The sequence below is a fragment of the Mustelus asterias genome, chromosome 23, assembly GCF_964213995.1.
Source record: "Mustelus asterias chromosome 23, sMusAst1.hap1.1, whole genome shotgun sequence".
NCBI classification, from domain to species: Eukaryota; Metazoa; Chordata; class Chondrichthyes; order Carcharhiniformes; family Triakidae; genus Mustelus; species Mustelus asterias.
Window position 1 is genome coordinate 35,196,346 of NC_135823.1, and position 20,301 is coordinate 35,216,646.

The following is a 20,301-nucleotide window of genomic DNA, read 5'->3' on the forward strand; positions in this document are numbered from 1 at the left end:
ATCAAACTGCTGCTACGGAGGAAAATCATTAACATTGCACACAAATAAAAATTATTTCTATACCCGAATGGATGCTGCTTTCATTTTTTTGTGCAAGGGGGTTTTACAAGATTCTATTATTAAGCTGCCATCTTTGGGCTGCCCTATAGAGTCAAAAGGCACTATATAAATGCAAGTCTTTTTTTTCTCTCTTGTCTCTAAATAGCTGGTGTCATTTTAGAACTAGCTAGTGTCTCTGAAATATATACAAAAGCAAAAAATGTGGATACTTAATCTGAAATAAAAACAAAATACTGGAAATACTCAGCGGTCAGGCAGCATCTATGGAGAGAGACAGAATTAAAGTTTTGAGTTGATGACCTTTCACCAATTGTTTGGATCTGAGATCTGCCCACCTAAACAGATAGGGTGCCATAGAGCATGTGGACCCTGATAAACTGTACAAGGCATTTCTTCCCTTCCAGTTCAGACTTCTTTGGATTGAATATTATAATTGAGTTCAGGTTAAGGAGAGCCTTTCTAATCAATGCCAGAGCAAATGTGCAAAACAGGTGGAATTCATTTCAGCCTGTTATTGAATTTGCTACAGATCATCCGTTCCTCCCTCCAAACATTTTTATTTTTAATGCTGCTGTGACCTTTTCAGCCTTCCAATTTGATTTGATTCCACGTAGCGAGAGTCCCAGTCTAGCCACACACTCCCCTGCCGATTATGGCAAGATCTGCCAGACATAATAGGCTACGAGATGAAGGCATGTAAAATCGCCGGCTCCAACGCACCCCTCCCTGATGAGCTTAATGCATTTTACGCCCGTTTTGAGCAAGAGGTCAGCGAGAGCATGCCCTCCACCCTGGAAGCCTCGGATGAACCTGTATCTGAGGCCACTGTTGCAGATGTCAGAGCAGCTTTCTCGAAGGTCAACCCACGGAAAGTGACTGGGTACCTGGACGAGCACTCAGATCCTGCACGGATCAGCTGGCGTGGGTATTCGCAGACATCTTCATCTCTTTACAACAATCTGAGGTCCCTATCTGCTTCAGGAAGACGACCATCATCCCAGTACCAAAGAAAAGCCAAGTAGCATGCCTTAATGACTATCGTCCTGTGGATCTGACATCCATCATCATGAAGTGCTTCGAAAGGTTAGTCATGGCACAAAACAGTTCCAGCCTCCCGGACTGCCTGGATCCGCAACAGTTGGCCTACTGCCGCAACACATTCACAGCAGACTTCATCTCCCTGGCCCTGCACTCAGCCTCAGAACACCCAGATAACAAAGATACCTATGTCAGGCTTCTATTTATTGACTACAGCTCAGCCTTCAACACCATTATTCCCATTAAACTCATTTCCAAATTCCATGGCGTGGGCCTCGGCACCTCCCTCTGCGACTGGATCCTGAACTTCCTAACTCTCAGACCACAATCAGCAAGGAGAGGCAACAACACATCCTCCACGATCATCCTCCACACCGATGCCCCACAAGGCTGTGTTCTCAGCCTCCGACTATACTCCTTATACACCTATGACTGTGTGGCCAAATTCCTCTCCAACTCTATTTTCAAGTTTGCTGATGACACCACTGTAGTGGGTCGGATCTCAAACAATGACGAGACAGAGTACAGGAATAAGCTAGAGAATCTGGTGAATTGGTGTGGTGACAATAATCTCTCCCTCAATGTCAACAAAACAAAGGAGATTGTCATCGACTTCAGGAAGTGTAGAGGAGAACATGCCCCTATCTACATCAACGGGGCCGAAGTAGAAATGGTCGAGAGCTTCAAGTTTTTCTGTGTCCAGATCTCCAACAACCTGTCCTGGTCCCCCCCATGCCAACACTGTAGTTAAGAAAGCCCACCAATGCCTCTACTTTCTCAGAAGACTAAGGAAATTTGGCATGTCTGCTACGACTCTCATCAACTTTTACAGATGCACCATAGAACGCATTCTTTCTGGTTGTATCACAGCTTGGTATGGCTCCAGAGTGGTGAATCTGTGGAACTCTTTGCTGCAGAAGGCTGTGGAGGCCAGGTCATTGAGTGTCTTTAAGACAGAGATATAGGTTCTCGATTGATGAGGAGATCAGGGGTTATGAGGAAAAGGCAGGAGAATGGGGATGAGAAAAAAAAATCAGCCATGATTGAATGGTGGAGCAGACTCGATGGGCCGAGTGGCCTAATTCTGCTCCTATGTCTTATGGTCCTATGCTCTGCCCAAGATCGCAATAAACTACAAAAGGTCATGAATGCAGCCCAATCCATCACGCAAACCAGCCTCCCATCCATTGACTCTGTCTAAACTTCCTGCTGCCTCGGCAAAGCAGCCAGCATAATTAAGGACCCCGTGCACCCCGGACATACTCTCTTCCACCTTCTTCCGTCAGGAAAAAGATACAAAAGTCTGGGGTCACGTACCAACCGACTCAAGAACAGTTTCTTCCCTGCTGCCTGACTTTTGAATGGACCTACCTTGCATTAAGTTGATCTTTCTCTACACCCTAGCTATGACTGTAACACTACATTCTGCACTCTCTCCTTTCCTTCTCTATGCTTTGTCTGTAAGCAAGAAACAATATTTTTCACTGTATGTTAATACATGTGACAAATCAAATCCGTTACACTCTACATTGAGTATTTTCTCTCTATATGCATCACATACAATTGTGCAGCAGCTCTGTTTGCACTTTGCATTAAGTGACATCCCTCTGTCTATATGTCTTAGTTGTCAGCTGAGGCTCAGTGCTAGAACTCACCTCTGCATCAGAAGATAATGGGTTCAAGCTCTACAAAGACTTGAGCATGTCATTTAAATTGGCACTTAAATGCAGCAGAGTGGGCTTTCTTTTAGATGAGATGCTAACTTGGTCGTGTCTACCCTCTCAAGTGAACATAAAAAATCTATGTACTATTCAAAGAGTAGGGGAGTTCTTCCAATATCCTGGCCAATATTGACCCATTAACCAGGATTATTCAAACAGATTATCTGGTCCTATTACATTTCTGTTTGTGGAAACTTACCGTGTGTAAATTTAATGCTGTGTTTCTTGTGTTACAATAGTGACTATACCTCAAAAGTACTTTGGCTATTACACACTTTGGGACACCCTGAGATCACGAAAGGCACTGAAGAAATGCAAGTTATTTCTTACATCTCACTCTTTTTGTGCACATCACTGCATTAATTGACCTGTTTCTCTCCTATCATTACTCCGTTTGTATCTTGCAACAAGTGGCTTCCTTCTTTCTTCCCACTACCCTGTTCTGGGGAATGGGTGTACTGTAGTTTTGAAGTAGTGTTGAGTAATGTGATTCAATGTTTGATGTTAGAGATTACGATAGACGTTTATCCATGTTGACTTGATCAGTTTTATTGTTGCTTTGAAAAGCTCAAAAACAGATATGTGGATGGTATACATCTCAGTAACACAAACCAGGAAACTGCAAAAAGCAATGGTAAAGAAACTAGTCTTTTGATGCCATTGTAAGATCTTGAATTTTGGTAATTTTACACATTAATAAAAATGAAAGATTTTAATTAGGAAATAGAAAAACAACATGACTTTTTTAAACAGACCATCAAAAATAACTTCACTCCCCTTCCTTTTCCTCTTTGCGTAGGTTGCAGCTTGTCCTTGCATTGAAGTTCATTAACCAATTGCTAAAGTACTGAATAAGAATGTCAGTAAAGGAAAGACTAAGGATTGTATGTTAAATTCTGTTAACAAACTGGCTATGTTCTGTCATCGTTAAGACTAACATGAAGAAAAGGTGCAACAAGGGGCGTTTAATCTGGTAAATAGTAAAAACACACGGAGACACAAACATTGTTTGGAAAACAGATATCGATGCAGAAGTAGATCAACCGTTGCCTCCCAGGCCCTGTTGAAGCAGAAAGGTAGCATTGTGAGAAAAATCAGCAGCCAGATGGAATTCAGCCATTTGGATCACTAGCATGCATTTAATTACTGACTGAATTCAAAAGCACAGCTGCACCCTCTGAGCTGTTCGTGGGCCAGAGTGCTGTGAGGTCATGGCACCATATCATAAAGTTTATGAGTGTAACAAGCTCCCCTGAGTGGATCTTGTGCAAGTTGCAGGTAGAAATGCATCACTTGTGAAACCACAGAGTCTTGCAGTAAACATTCTGTATTGTATTCTTACAGAATGCCTAAGAATCCTAGCAATAGGGTTTATTGTAAAGCTGAGGAAGGAAAATTATACATCTCGCTTTCTGAATTCTGTCAGATATAAATGAAATGAGTGAAAGGACGTTATTCCTGACCTGAGACTTGCTGTTTAAAAAATAACATTGTTCCATAGTTGTTTTTTAAGTGCAGTACTTACTGTTACTTTTCTGGAGCCAGTAAACAGGGGTTTGATTGCAGAGACTGTCAATGTGCTGGCCCAGAGTCAGTGGATCCACTTTCTTTCTACTCAGGATTCCGAGATACTCCCTGGAGAACTGGGTTTCATTTCTCAGCAGCAAAAGCTGGTTGAACTAAAATAAGCAATGTTTTCTCTTTATGACTCTTTCCAAACAATAAATTTGATACTTATACTCCGTACATCCTGAATTCATGTCCTTGTTTTCAAATCCCTCCATGGCTTTGTCTTTTCCTATCTCTCTAATCTCTTGCTGCCTCACAGCCCTCTGAGTTATGTGTGCTCCTCTATGCTTGTGCATTTACAATAGTAATTGCTCCACCATCATGTCTTCAGTTGGCTTATGCTCCAGGCTCTGAAATTCTCTCCATACACCTCTCCAGCTCATTTCCTCCTTTAGGACACTCCTTAAAATCAACCTCATGAACCAAATGTTTGGTGTTCCGATCTAATATCTCCTTACAAGAACAGATAGTGCTGGAAAAACTCAGCAGGTCAAGTAACATCAGTAGGAAGAGAAAAGAGAGCTACTGGCTGGAGTTCTCTGGTCATTCACGCCCCACTGGCGCTACAAGTGATGATGGAGAATTTGGCACTTGGCCAAATACCCGTTCACTGAAGCGGGACCAGAGAATCCCGCTGGTGTGAACGGCCAGAGAATTCTGGCCAATGTTTCAAGTTCATCTGACTCTTCTCCAGAACTAAAGAGAGGGAGAAATGTTAAATTGAGAGATTGTAACAATATATAGCGACCTTACGAACGTGAGATGTCCTGGTGTGTGTTTGGGGGGGGGGGGGGGGGGTGATTGCATTCAGAAAAATGTATGAGTTATTTTTAAAAATGGATTTAAGATGGAGGAGAAAGGGAGATAATAATTTAAGACTGTGACCTATTTGGATTGGTATCTTATAATCTCCTGTGTTGCCTTTATCAAATGTGCTTTGTAAATATATATTGTTGTTATTTAAATGTTATTCACCCATCACCCCATACCTTCACAAACCTTCACTGGTTCCTTGCCCTCCCATGTATTGATTTTAAAATCTCTCCACAACTTCACCTTTCCATTTCTTCAATGTCACCCCACCAAACAATTGTCTTATCTGGCATCTCTGTTCTTGGTCTCTGAACTGTTTTGTATTAACCATGATGTCCATGCCCTCGCCCCCAGTTCACCTTGGTCAGATGAGCCTTCATCCTCCATATCCCCAGAATATGGAGTTCCTTTCATAACTCTCTAAGCAAAACCCATTGTTCTAGCAGACTAAATATACCATTGAAGCTCAACCTGTCGCTAATTCACTCCCCATTGAATCCCATGTATCCAGTACATCGTGTTTTACTTAGAAAAATATTGCTTGTTTATCAACATTCATTCAAGTTCATCCCTACTGCCTGTCAACTCTCAGTTCATCTCTCAGTTTGGGTTCAATAACGTCAAAGTCTTTGCTTCTCATCTTACTTGGTAGATTATTGCAAACATTTCTTACTATTTGAGTGGGAAAAATGCTCCTGTCTTTATGGTGAGTTTGGAGGCTATAAGTGAGAGAGCAATAGAGAAACACCAAAGTGAGAGCAGAGCCCACAGATCTAAATGCTTGGCCCCTTCTTATTATGAGAGAATTGAGAAATTTGAATTGTTTAAACAAGAGGAGATCTAATAAAAATGTTTAAAATCTTGAAGGGATTTGATAGTGTGCTTATTTCCTCTAACTGGGGAGTCAGTAAGGGGGTTATTAATTTAAAGTTATCCCTTAAAGAAATGAGGAGATGTTAGGAGACATTCCATTATATCTTTAAAAGGAAAACTGAATAAATATTTAGAAGCACTGGAAGGTTAAAACATCTGTAGGATAGGACTAGAGGAACGTGTATTGAGAGAGCATTGAAAATTGAGGACTATGTCTGCTAAGGAAAGTAACTAATCAGATAAAAATATGGGATGTAAAGTCGGCAAAGCTGAAACCTGAGAGTTTAAAAACAAACTCCAGGGCATTTAAAAGGAATTTAGATAAGTACATGAGGGAGAAAGTAGTGGGGAGAGGATAGGATTTAACCAAGTAGTGGGGGGATGATGATCTTATGTAGCATAAAAACTGCTGAAGACCAGTTGGGCTGAATGGCCTGTTCCATTCTACAAATACTATGTAATTTAAGACATATCTCAACTTCCACAATTTCGATTTTACTTCCTGATCTTGCCTGCTCCAACCATTATCCTCTTGCACAAGTGCCAGGCCAGACTTCTCTAATGCACAACTTCCTCTTGTTTGAGGCAACAAACTGAGACTATAACAGACATGGTCATTAGAGAAAGGAGTCCCAACACATAGTCTGGGAGAAACGCTTAAGTTGTTTTATATAGAAGAAAAAGCAATTCCCATAAGATGCATGATCACAAAGACTGCATGTATGGCTGTCCTTTTTAACAGCAAAGCTCCTTTATAAATGAGTGACAAACATGCCATTAGGTAAATTAATTGCTGAGAGCAGTTATGAGCCATACAGAACAGAAGGTCTGATTTCTTATTAGTGTTGAGTTAATTGAGCTTAGCCAAGAGAATGGATGTGGCACAATTGGCTTCAGCAACATTGGATTAGGCTGGCTGAAAATCAGCCTGGGTTTCACGTTCTGATTACTGTACACTGGTCCCTGGAAAGTGGATATCGGGCAATGCTTTGATCTCTCACACTGTGACTCCTCACCACAGTTGACCAGTTCACTTTATGAGCTCACACATGACGAATAGCTGCTTGGGCGAGGTTACTGGAGCCTGTGGAACTGTATTTCAGTCATAGTCAGTGCCACCAGGAAAGGAAGGGTGAACCTTTTGTAGCCTCTACAGATTCAAACTAAATTTCGCTTAAATCTAGTTCTCAATGACGAGTTCCTTGATTGGAATTGACTTGAAGATGTGAGCTGAGATGATATTTCAGCACAGCATTCCACATTAATGCTACAAGTTTTACAGCGAGAGTGGAACAAAGTAGGCTTTGTGTTAAATCAATGGCTGCTCATCATGGGATGCATTTCATTCTGGACAACAGCACCCTGTCAAAATACACAGGGTGAACTCTGCTTGTTGGGTGGAACAGCTTGTGTGAATGTGCTAATACCCATGTAAAATATCACTGCCAGTAACAGTTTAGAATTTTTAATGAATTCAGTGTCCTGATCCAATGAGAATATTAATGTATTTCTTAATTAGTCATGATCCTATTTAATACAAGAATTGCCTTTGAATATTTGTAAATACGCTGCAACTGCCTAGCCTGTGTTAATCCTGGTGTGCTGCAGATGGCCAAATAGAAACCCCCATGAGCCCACTCCGTTTGACTTCAAACATTGGATTTTAAGAACGTTATTGGCTGTTATTGAGTTACTTACACTTCCTGCCAGTGCATGCAAATTAAATACAGTAAATATCACTGGGATTCTAGCAAGCCAGAAGGCTACGGGACAGCGTTTCTGCTTCAAAATAATCTTCACTGTAACTGCCTTACACTAATAATTTAAGAGTTTGAATTTCAAAACATAACTAAAGATAAGAGCAGGAGTTGATATTTTAGTCCCTTGAGCCCACTCCTCCATTCAATTTGATCATTGCGGATCTGATTCATGGCCTCAACTCCACTTTCCTGCCCCATCCCCACCCAAAAAAAAATCCCTGTAGATGAACATGCAACCTCCAACCTAGCCCAACCTCCACTAATCTCTGGGGTAGAGAATTCCAAAGATGCAACAACACTGACTCATTCCTCATCTCCATCTTAAGTAGACCACCTATTCTGGAACTCTGCCATTTAGTTATGGATTTCCCCAGGAAGGAAAATACCCTGTCAAGACCCATCTTAATGTTTTATTTCAATCAGGCCACCTCTCCTCCTCCTAACCTCCAATAAGTATAATAACTCCAGGAGTCAGCTGTAATGGAACAGTGCTGTATCGCACAAAGTAAAGCAAAATCACAAGCCTGTGATGAAAACAGGTCCCAACTGGGACATTACAATAATGACCCACTCAGGGGACTGCTTTATACAGAGCTCAGTATACGAGCTCCACCTGGTGAGTTAATTACCAATCCCTAGGAAACCCGTATTCAAAAGTCCTACAGAGAGGTTAATTAGTGATTTCCCCGTGCAAGATCTCGGGGTTATCAGAGTAAGTAAGGACCCGAACTCAACATTTATTCACAAGACAACAACTCCATCACAGGAATCACCCCAGTGAACATTCTCTGAACCATCTCCAATATAAGTATATTTTTCCTTCAATAAGGAGACCAAAACTGTACATAGTACCCTCTGTTCTCATCGATGTCCTACATAGTTTAGTAAGACTTCCCTGCTTTTATACTTCATTGCCCTTGCAATAAAGGCCAACATTTAATTTGCCTTCCTACTTCATAGAAATAGAAATCATAAAAACCCTGCAGTACAGAAAGATGCCATTCGGCCCATCGAGTCTGCACCGACCACAATCCCACCCAGGCCCTACCCCCATATCCCTACATATTTACCCACTAATCCCTCTACAAACAAAGAACAAAGAACAGTACAGCACAGGAAACAGGCCCTTCGGCCCTCCAAGCCTGTGCCGCTCCTTGGTCCAATTAGACCAATCGTTTGTATCCCTCCATTCCCAGGCTGCTCATGTGACTATCCAGATAAGTCTTAAACGATGTCAGCGTGCCTGCCTCCACCATCCTACTTGGCAGCGCATTCCAGGCCCCCACCACCCTCTGTGTAAAAAACGTCCCTCTGATGTCTGAGTTATACTTCGCCCCTCTCAGCTTGAGCCCGTGACCCCTCGTGATCGTCACCTCCGACCTGGGAAAAAGCTTCCCACTGTTCACCCTATCTATACCCTTCATAATCTTGTATACCTCTATTAGATCTCCCCTCATTCTCCGTCTTTCCAAGGAGAACAACCCCAGTCTACCCAATCTCTCCTCATAGCTAAGACCCTCCATACCAGGCAACATCCTGGTAAACCTTCTCTGCACTCTCTCCAATGCCTCCACGTCCTTCTGGTAGTGCGGCAACCAGAACCTACACATCTCAGGACACTAAGGGGCAATTTTGAGCATGGCCAATCAACCTAACCCACACATCTTTGGACTGTGGGAGGAAACCGGAGCACCCGGAGGAAACCCACGCAGACACGAGGAGAATGTGCAAACTCCACACAGACAGTGACCCAAGCCAGGAATCGAACCTAGGTCCCTGGAGCTGTGAAGCAGCAGTGCTAACCACTGTGCTACCGTGCTGCCCATAGTCTCTTTTACAACTTACTTTCTGTAACTTTGTGATTCATGTATGAGGCCACACTGATCCATCTGTATTGCAGCATTCTGTAGTATCTCTTTTAAATTATCTGTGCTTTTATTTTTCCTGCCACATTTTCCCATGCAATACTCCGTATGCCAACTTTTTGACCATTCGCTTTTCTGTCCCTTTAGTTCAAAGACGGTTCACTCAACTGATTCCTGAGATTGAGGTTATCTTACGGGGAAAGGTTGGGCAGGTTGGACCTGTATCCATTGGAGTTTAGAGAATGAGAGGTGATCTTATTGAAACACATAAGATCCTGATGGGACTTGACAGGGTGGATGCTGAAAGGATGTTTCCCTTGTAAAAGAGACTAGATCCAGAGGACACAGTTTAAAAATGAGTCTTTAATTTAAGACAGATGAGAATTTATTTCTGAGTGTTGTTAGTCTGTGGAATTCTCTACCCCCAGAGATCAGCGAAGGCAGGATTATTGAATATTTTAAGGCTGAATTAGTTTATTGATTGACAAGGGGGTCAGATGGTAAAGGAGGTAGATAGGAAAGCGGAATTGAGATCACAATCAGATCAGCATGATCTTATAAAATGGTGGAGAAGGCTCAAGATGCTGAATGTCGTACTCTGCTTCCAATTTGCACATTTTCAGACTTTGTATCATCAGCAAATTTGTCTACAATACACTCTACCTTCATCCAAGTCATTGTATAGATTGTATATAGTTGAGGCTCCAGCACTGATTCCTGTGGCACCCCTAGTTATAGTTTGCCAACTTGAAAATGACCCATTTATCCTGAATTTCTGTTAGCCAATTCTTTATCCATGCTAATATATTACTCCGATCACCGTAAGTTCTTATCTTCCGTCGTAACATTTAATGTGGTACCTTATCAAATACCTTTTGGAAAACCAAATAAAATACATCTTGTTACTTCTCAAAGATTTCTAACAAATCTGTTAAACATGATTTCCCTTCCATAAAATTATGTTGACTCTGCTTGATTTTCTAAATGTCCTACGGCTGCTACTTTAATTATGGATTCCAGCATTTTCCAAATGACAGATGTTTTTCTGTCTCCCTCCTTTCTTGAATAGAGGTGCTACATTTGCAGTTTTCCAAACAGCTGGGACCTTTCCAGATCAAGAGTATTTTGAAAGATTATAACCAATGCATCCACTCTCTGCAGTCAGTTCTTTAAGATCCTAGGATGAAGGCCATCGGCTCCAAGGGACTTGTCGGCCTTCCCCATTTGTCTTCCTGATACTTTTTCTCTAGTAATTGTTTTAGATTCCTCCCTCCCTTTTACTCCTTCATTTTCTACTATAATCGGGCTACGTTGTTTCTTCTACTATGAAAGCAAATAGAAAATACTCAAAGTGCAATTTCCTTGATGTCCATTATGGATTTCCTAGTCTCTTCCTCTAAGTTTACTTTAGCTACTCTTCCTTTTTCATTTACTTTTAGAATCTCTTATATTTTCCATTATTTTTATTTCTTGCCAATTTAGTCTTGTAATGTCTCCCTCTGTTATTTCCTTAGTCATCATTTTGCTGGTTTCTAAAGTTTCTCCAATTTTCTGCCCTACCACTAATCTTTGCAGCATTGTACCATTCTTAATTTCCTTAGATAGCCATGGTTGGTTCATCCTTCTCAGTCTTTTTTCCTCAGTAGACGGTGGCCAGGATTGTTCTATGGAGGCGGCCCTCCATTTGCCACGGGTTTCCCTGTTGTTTGCACCCTCCACTGCCGGTAACCCATGGTGGGGGGAATCGCTGTCGGTGGGAACAACTGGAAAATTTGAGCCGATTCTTGAGGGTTGCTAAACAATTCTTTAAGCAATGGCAGACATTTTATCTGCCATCTTACCCTTTAAGGTGTCTTGTGATTGCCACCTCGTTAATTATTCTGTGCCTTATGTTAAAGGAGATGAGGCGCATTAAATTAAAGTTTACTTCAATTTCATGCTAGGGAATTTCCCCCCTTTTTCCCCCCACACTTGCTGCTCTCTGGCCCTTTTGTTACAATTCCTGTTTCCAAAGACTTTTTGGAAAATTATGGTCAGCATCACTTCTGTTTCATCATTATTTATTCTTGCTATTCTAGAACGTGAACCTGTTGAGACTATGAATGTATCAAATTGAAGTCCATTAAGCCCATTGACAGAGGTAGACAGAGCGAGAGAGTGCAGGAAGGGAAGAGAAGAGCTAGAAATAAGGTATGTTAAAGGCAGGAATTAGGTGGAATCAGAAATATAAATGAAATTCTCAAGGCCAGGAGGAGAGCCAAAAGCAATGTCAACAAGGTCTGAGGAAGAAGTCAAGATGGGAGCCTGAGTAAGAATGGAACACAGTGTCCTACCTATCTGGCAAAGACAAGTATAGGTGTAATGCATGAATAACAATTTTTATTTATAGCTGATTTCATTCATTGCACCTGACCTTTGGTATTCCAATTTGGACTCTTACTCTAAGAGGTGCTAACATTGCCTTACCTTCTGCTCTTGGGCAGTGATAACAGTGTGAATATTCTCCTGGTCGGCAGCCAGCATTTTTCGAATTAGACAGATGTTGCTCCCTCCGAGCTGGTAACAAACTAAACCCTGCCGAGGGGGGGAAAATCGTTCAGTCTGTGTGCATATGACACCCCGGTAATTTACCTCAGCATCCTTCATTTAAAGCAAGAAAATCATATATTTCTTCAGGCTCAATGTATGCTGCGCCACTGAGAGGGTTTGAACTGAGCAGTAACATAACGTTTGAGAAAATCAAAGGCCTGGGACTTTGGTAATATTCTGCTGCTGGGGTGTTTGATTGTACATTTTAGGTGACCTTGTTGTTTTCAAATGTGTTCCAAAAGTATTGCATTAGTTCCATAGAATCCCTAAGTTAGTGAATGATTTTTTTCTATTATAACAAATATCTAGTGCAGGGTGATCAACTCTTTTAAAATGAGGGATACTTTGACCATTGGACAGTGTGGGGAGGTGGAAAGGTGAGGATGGTTGTTGGTGACCATGACAGCGGGGGAAGAGACATGGGTAGGGAGGGTTAATTAAAATCATCCAAAACTTAGATTATCATGTTGAGTCTCAACATTATCACCTCTCCGCTGGTCTACTCACTCACTCGCAGTGCTGATCGAATCACCTAAACCTACACTGCAAACTGCCCAGATCAGTCTTCCTCCAGCTGTTCTAGAAATAAGGGGCAAAAGGCATACCTTAAGAGACACAGGAAAAACAGTCAAAATATGGGTCAGTCCCTTAAAATATGGGACAGTTGATCACTCTGGTCTTGTGATGAGTCAAAAGTTACAAAGTCTGAAGTTATGGGGTAAATTTTAACATCCAGAAACTGGTGTGTTTGAGGGTAAGGTGAGGTCATTTAAAAAAAAAATCTCAAACCTGACCTCAACCCATCAATTTCCGGGTTTAACAAAAGAGGGAGAAGGATTGGGCAGACGATCTGGTCTCAGGAGCTTGGCTGGCAGTTTAAATATTATCATGAGGCTACTTGAGGCATGATCAGCTGAGGCAAGAACAGATTTGGGGAAAAGTTAAGTGTCCATATAACTCTGTTTGCAGGCTAGAATAGAGCAGGAGTGCTTCCCAAAGCTCTATTCTCCTCATCCCTACATACAAAGTTCAGTGATGTAAGGGATCAGGTACCCATAAAGAGGTCATGCATCAGACATCCACCCATCCCCACCCTGCTGCCCCCTCAGTAGCAACAGTAAAAGGATCGTTTAGATCCAAAATGTTAACTCTGTTTCTCTCTTACGGATGTGATTTTCCAGCATTCTCTGATTTTATTTGATTTCCAGCATCTGCAGTATTTTGCTCTTATTTTAGTAAAGACCTTCCTACCTGTTCCTGTCATCTGCTCTGGAGTTTTTTTCCTGCCCGAGTGGAAACCAAGCCTGTCATTCAGGCTGACTTCCAGGTGGGAAATCTGTGAAGAGCTAAAACTCCACAGAATACAGGGAAACCTGGACTTCCACATTTTCCACCTAAAAGATGTTTCCACTTGTGGGGGAGTCCAAACTAGGGGCCAAAAAGCAACAATCTCTTAAAAAATATCAAATAGTAAATTTAGGAGAAACTTCTTACCAAGGGGGTGTTTAGAAGTTGAACTTGCTACCGCATAGTGTTGTTAAAACATGTAAATAGTATAGGGAACAGCTACTTAAACAATGAAGGAAGGAAATGCTGATAGGGTCAAATGAAGTAAGGTGGGAGGAGGGTTAGGTCTTTCTTTTCATACCAACCAAGTAAATGAACTCAAATTAACTTGGGAGAAAAATTAAAAGGGGCAGCTCCCCAAAAGGCAGGGGAACAGCCCGAACAGAAAACAAAGTGCAAAGGAAACTTAAAACATTAAATCATAATGTGATTGTCGGGGTCAGTAATACACCCCAGCCCCTGCAGTGCCCAGCGGGCGTGAAAGAGGAGGGTTAGATAAAGCATACTTGCTGAAATAGACCCGTTGAACTAATTGGCTTGTTTTTGTGCTATTAATTGAATGTAACTGAGACACAGCCTCCTCCATTTGCAGTCTGCGGATTTGTCTGAAAAAGTTCCGAGCAGCCACTTGTAACTTAATGTATAAAACATTGCTCATCAATGTAGCCACCTCAGCCCCTTACTCACATTCTTACTGTCAAACAGCACCACTGTTGTGTGGTTCCTGTCCATTATGTGATAAGTTACCAGATCCTCTTCCTTGTTCACAACTGCTGACTGACTGATCGTGGCACCCTGCACATCGTGAAATGTTATCTGCACAACCTGGGGAGAGGCAGAAACTCAAATATTAAAACCAGAGAAAACCTCAAATCAGTGGCTATGATCTCCTCAATCTTGGTTTTACTGAACTGCAACAAAGGCAAAAAAGGCAGACTCGGACAATACAAATTCACACAGAAAACAGTGATATAAGCAAGAGTATGAATTGTACATGAATCGATGCATTTCTCAGAATCTCACAATTGTTACGGCACAGAAGGAGGCCATTTGGCTTTCCAAATGAGTATCATGACTTCGTATCATTCCCCATACCTTGCACGTTGTTTCTATTCAAGTAATCATCAAATGCCCTTTTGACTGCCTCGATTGAACCCTCCTCCACCACACTTCCAGACAGTGCATTCCAGACCTGAACCACACATTGTGTGAAAAAGTTTTTTTCTCATCACATTTGCCAATCACTAAATCTGTCCCCTCTGGCTCCTGATCCTTTCACATTTTCTCCCTATCTATTTTGCCTAGCCCCCTCGTGAATTTGAATATCTCTATCAAATCTCCTCTTAGCTACCTTCTCTCCAAAGAGAGCAGGACTTCAATCTGTCCTCCTAACTGAATTTCTCATCCCTGGAACTATTAGAATCCCTATGGTGCAGAAGGAGGCTATTCGACCCATCAAGCCTGCACCAAGAACAATCCCACCCAGGCCCCTATCCTCGTAACCCCTTGTATTTACCCTACTAATCCCCCTAACACTCCGGGTCAATTTAGCATAGCCAATCAACCTAACCCGTAAATCTTTGGACTGTGGGAAGAAACCGGAGCACCTGGAGGAAACCCACGCAGACAGTGGGAGAACATGCAAATTCCAGACGGACAGTCACCCATGGCTGGAATTGAACCTGGGTTCCTGGTGCTGTGAGGCAGCAGTACTAACCACTATGCCCAAAGGTTCCAGGCTTTTTTATTCATTTGTGGGACATGGGTGTTGCTGGCTGGCCAGTATTTATTGCCCATCCCTAGTAAACCACTTCTGCACTCTCTCCAATGCAATTGCATCTTTCCTATAGTGTGGCTCCCAGAACTGTACACTATATTCCAGCTGAGGTTTAACTAATGTCTTGTATAAATTCAACGTAACCTCCTTGCTCTTGTACTCTATATCCCTATTAATAAAGGCCTAAATATTATATGCTTTATTTGCTGCTCTCTCCACCTGTCCTGCCACTTTCAATGAAAAATGCACATATATACCCAGATAGGTGGAATCACACCTAACATTGGACACTATGGGCGGGATTTTACAGCCTTGCTCGCGCGAGACCGGAAACTCCTGCCAACAGACATTTCCGTTGTCCACCCCTCGCCTGTTCCGATTCCATGGCGGGCGGGATGGTGGAATTCTAGCATATGTATTGTGTTTTGCAATTAACTGAAAGACGATTTAAGATTATCAGCCAGGTTCACAATATGGCTCACTTATGCATGCTAGAAGCTACATACATTCACACAGCGGGCACTGTATTTTGAATACAGAAGGAGCATGCCCACATATTGTGTCTTTTTCAAATAAACAAAAGCTCAGGGGCAGCCATTCCCTGGTTTATTCCCCATGGCAATGTCTTGACCAGTCCGAGTTGACCTGCCTGGCTTGAATTTGAACAAATGCTTGGTCATTAACTGTTCCCTGCTGTATTTTCTATGGCAGCGCCTCTACCAGAGTCCACTTGTGAACCAGCCAGCAGTGTAAATTACTTTTGGTAATCTTGCGAACTGTCCTGATCAGTTCAAGATGAAAAGCTTAGACAGAATGTCTCTTTTTTCAGTGATACTCGAGTTCTATACTACGAAATGGCTAATTTGAATTAAGTTTCAAAAATCTGGAAAATCAGTGCATTACCTGTGCACTTTTATTACATTCTACAAAGTTTATTCTGGAAATAAAAGAGGCAACTTAAGTCACTTAGCAACAGTATAGAATATGCCCAAGGAACTTAAACTTACAGAAAAGATACAATCTGAAACCATCACACTCAAAAAAGCACCATCTACAAGTCCTTAGTATGGCCTCCTGTGCTACTCAATTCTGTTAAAAATCTCACAATAGTTCAAAGTGTTTTAAAATGAGTCAAAATTAACCAGTAATTGGAATGAAATGCAGTGTTTTCTGCTAGAGATGGGTAACTTGGGTGTGTAAGATGTTAAGCCAGAGCCACAGACCTGGGGCAGAGATAAAATGAGTAACCCAGCAAACACACTTCAGCTAAGTCAGAATCTGAGAAATGATCCAGCTACTTGTAAACATTTAAAGGCTCAGAGCTGGTCCCCGTGTTCAGTTCCTGACTGTTTTTAAAATTCCCAGTTTGTTATAAAGGTCCCTGAACCATAGTGTCATAAATTTACCTCAAACCTGGCCAATAATACCTGCTAGTCTCCAACATTTCTCCACTTTTCTAACTCTCCCTAAGCTGTCTAGAGCTGGAACCTAGAGGGCAGGCAGGGAGCATTGCTGAGGATTTAACTTACCTGCCGGTTGCTTCCTCTCAGATTCAGGATGCCCACGGCTGAGACCCCGATAACTGCAGCCACGACCAGCAAAAATAAAGCTCCACACAAGATGCGCAACCCAATCCCGGCTTCAGCTCCCAAGCGATCTGCTTGCACCTGCAGTGGGAATGGTATAGGGAGAAAGAGTTTGAATTTTGGCTCTGCAGAATAGACACAGTTTTCAATCGGGTTTGTTGATTGAGATGGAATTATTTTCTGAATTGCAAGAATGTAGAGGCAGTGTCTGTGGGATGAGCTGCTCAGAAAGGAAGTCTTTCTTTGGTGCAAGACAAACTTGGGGCTTAATCAGAATCAAATGCTGAGGGTGAGGACCCATTGACTGAGCTGACTGTGGAGGATCAGCTTCAGAAACCTGCTGCAGTCCCGTGTTACTGAGCTTTCAGCCCAACCCTACTTGACATTAAAGTCCAACGTTCTGAAATCATACGACTGGCAGCTGTCAAAGAGACTAGTCACTGGTACTAAAGCAGTTTCTCTCCAGCTGAGCCAACCTAAGGTGTTGTCGGTCATGTACTGCATGTTGAACATGAAGAAAATCCCTTCTGTACCCACCCCCTCTTCAACCAATTTCAGGTAACAGTGGATCCTAGAAATGTCACTGATACTTAATACTTACAAATGGGAAAACACCCTTCAGGGTATTTGCGATCCTCCTGCTTCTCTCCATACTCTGAGAATGCTGCCTGCAATTCCCCTCTCCTGTCTGGCTCCTGCTGCTGTGGACATCGACACTGTTCATTGATGGAGCCGAAACTTGTGTGCCTGAACTTCCTCCCTTCCCTTTCCTGAGCCTCAGCTTGTTCTAGCCAAGGGCTGCAACATGATGCCAGGTCTGATTGATCAACAATAAGTAGAGAACTGAAGAGTGCCAGTGTTACAGGACAGGAGCCAGAGAGCAGCTGGTGCCAGAGAGTCCCTGAGATGCTAGAGCATGTTCAGGAATGTGAGTGGAGTTAAAGTCTGCTTGGGTGCACAACAATGTACAGTCACTGATAACAGAATATGTTCAGATGTATTAGAAGGAGTTTAAAATCTACGGGGAGTAAGAGAATGTTTGGTGTATCTGAAGGGAGTTGGAACTTGTTCAGATATATCTAAGGGAAGCTTTAATATGTTCCATTGTATCTGAGGTAAGTTAATGTATGTTCCAATCTATCTGAGTGGTGTTGCAATATATCTCCCTGGGAGAGGAGGAATGAAACTTTGGAAAATAGAAACAAAATGGAAAACTAACAATCTGCAAAGCAGCAGGAATAAGACAAGAGGCAGTGACAGAGTATGGCAAAGGGATGAGGAAAATGATATCAAGTAACAGAAAATGAAAAAGAGGATGCAAGTGAGCAACAACAGCTTTGAGCTGCATCACAGTTTGTGTCAAAGGTCAGCTCAATGTCACATTAATTCTGATAATTAGTTTTTTCATAGTCAATATCATGCATAATTTAGAATTCTCATTCCCTCTCTAATTGTTCTGTTTGTCTCGTAATACTGGAAGATTGTTTAGTACTGTGTTTAACATCTGTTGTTTGCCTTCTCTCTTGGGCCCTTTTCTGCATCCTTTGATATATTTTAATCTGTTTCAGTAAATTCCTGCACTCCTCTGAGAATTTCCCCTCTTATCTTATGTTTTCTGCAGTTTTTCTTGCTTTCAGTTACCTCATTTATCCACTTTAGGGATTATTTGTTACGTTGATATTTAATTTTCTTGAGTTGTATACTTATTCTTTTCACGGGAATGTGAGAAACCTTAGTGGTGATATTGATATTCAAAGACATGACATTAGTGACAGGGGTTTGGGGGAACAATATTCTAGAGTCATGTCCCTAAGAAGGAAGCCATTCAGCCCATTGTGCCTGTGCTGGTTGCTTGAAAGGGCTAACCAATTAGTCCATTCTCTTGATCTTTCCCCATAGCCCTACAAAATGTCCCTTCTCGAATATATATGTATTTCAATTCTAACTAGCTCCTTTGTGTTGATTTTCACAGAGGAAATCATGGGCTCAATTTCTAAAACACAAGTGTAATTTCCAGAGAAGGCTGAAGAAATGATAAGGATGTTAAACACTGCAAATAAGACAGATCATAAAATCTCTATAGTGCAGAAGGAGGCCATTCAGCCCATTGAGTCTGTACCGACTCTCCTACAGTGCATTGTACCCAGCCCCTATCCTTGTAACCCCACGGATTTATCCCGCTAATTTTCCTAGTTGATACATCTTTGGACACTAAGGAACAATTTAGCATGGCTAATCAACTTAACCTGCAAATCTTTGGACTGTAGGAGGTAACTAGAGCACCCGGAGGAAACCCACGCAGACAAGGGGAGAATGTGAAAACTCCACACAGTCACCCAAGGCAAGAATTGAACCTGGGTCCCTGGCGCTGTAAGGCAGATACTCAGAGGAAAATAAGCCATATGAACTGCACTCTAGGCTATTTCTACATTAAAATGGTGACTACACTAAAAGTGCATCACTGGCTATAAGCCCCCTGGCAAATCCTGAAGTTGTGAAAGACATGAGGCAAATGCAAGTTCTTTCCATAATTCATAGAATCCCTACAGTATAGAAGGAGGCCCTTCGGGTCTGCACTGACCTCAATCCCACCCAGGCCCTTTTCCTGTAACCCCACATATTTCCCCTGCTAAACCGCTGACACTAGGGTCAATTTAGCATAGCCAATCAACCTAACCATAGCTGTCCAATCAAATTAGCACCCTGGCTTTCTCCATGTCTTTGTTACCTCTGGTTTCAACTATTCAATGCTCTCCCATCCCACCTCCTAATCCTCCACTTTCCATAAACTTAATCTTGTTAAAAACCCTGTTGCCTGTATCCCCTCGCTTGTTCTGGTTCAACTCTCGCCAGAGCCTTGCACTTTCCTATTTCTGTGACATCCTCACAACTCATTCCCCCGCTCCACCCTGCCTCCACAACCCTCATCCTCACCCATGCAACAATTTAAAACTCAGCTCTGAATAAGTCAATGCTCGTCACTCGTAATGTCTCCTGATTTATTTATTCCAATTCAATCAAATCAAGTCCAAATCAGAGTCTCAACAAGTGAGACATTCCCGATCCAAGCTGACAAGACAGGGCTCTCACCACCTGTCTTTGGCTTGATCTACATGACCCAAGCTGATTGGAGTAGGCATTGCACCTCCTCCAAGGCTTGAACGTATTTGCATCTTAGCCAAAAGGCCGAGATGCCGCTTTTAAAAATTGCCTCAAATGAAGCTAAAATGTAACCTAATGACTTCAACCAAGTACAGCATGTCAATACTACACTTGATCTTAGCCAAAAGGCCGAGAAGCGAT

The 20,301-nt window shown here is 42.1% G+C and overlaps 1 protein-coding gene and 1 pseudogene across 1 annotated transcript; both read right to left on the reverse strand.

The window, feature by feature from the left end:
- Positions 1–1,534: 1,534 nt before the first annotated feature.
- Positions 1,535–17,769, reverse strand: bricd5 (BRICHOS domain containing 5). Its single transcript, XM_078240273.1, has 6 exons — positions 17,600–17,769; positions 16,942–17,079; positions 14,323–14,460; positions 12,166–12,273; positions 4,345–4,498; positions 1,535–3,879 (listed from the first exon to the last, which is right to left on the reverse strand). The coding sequence occupies exons 1-6, from the start codon at positions 17,720–17,722 to the stop codon at positions 3,785–3,787; spliced, it is 756 nt and encodes a 251-aa protein (XP_078096399.1). The 5' UTR covers positions 17,723–17,769; the 3' UTR covers positions 1,535–3,784.
- A 2,331-nt stretch (positions 17,770–20,100) lies between these two features.
- Positions 20,101–20,301, reverse strand: LOC144510941 (U2 spliceosomal RNA; annotated as a pseudogene).

Bases quoted from the DNA above. Each gene is read 5' to 3' on its own strand.
- bricd5 (XM_078240273.1), bottom strand. From the start codon at position 17,722: ATGAACAGTGTCGATGTCCACAGCAGCAGGAGCCAGACAGGAGAGGGG. The intron at 12,274-14,322 runs GTGAGTAAGGGG...CCCCCTCGGCAG, and splicing joins TGCTGTTTGACAGTAAGAAT to GGTTTAGTTTGTTACCAGCT. The intron at 4,499-12,165 runs GTAAGGCAATGT...TGCTTATTTTAG, and splicing joins TCACTGCCCAAGAGCAGAAG to TTCAACCAGCTTTTGCTGCT.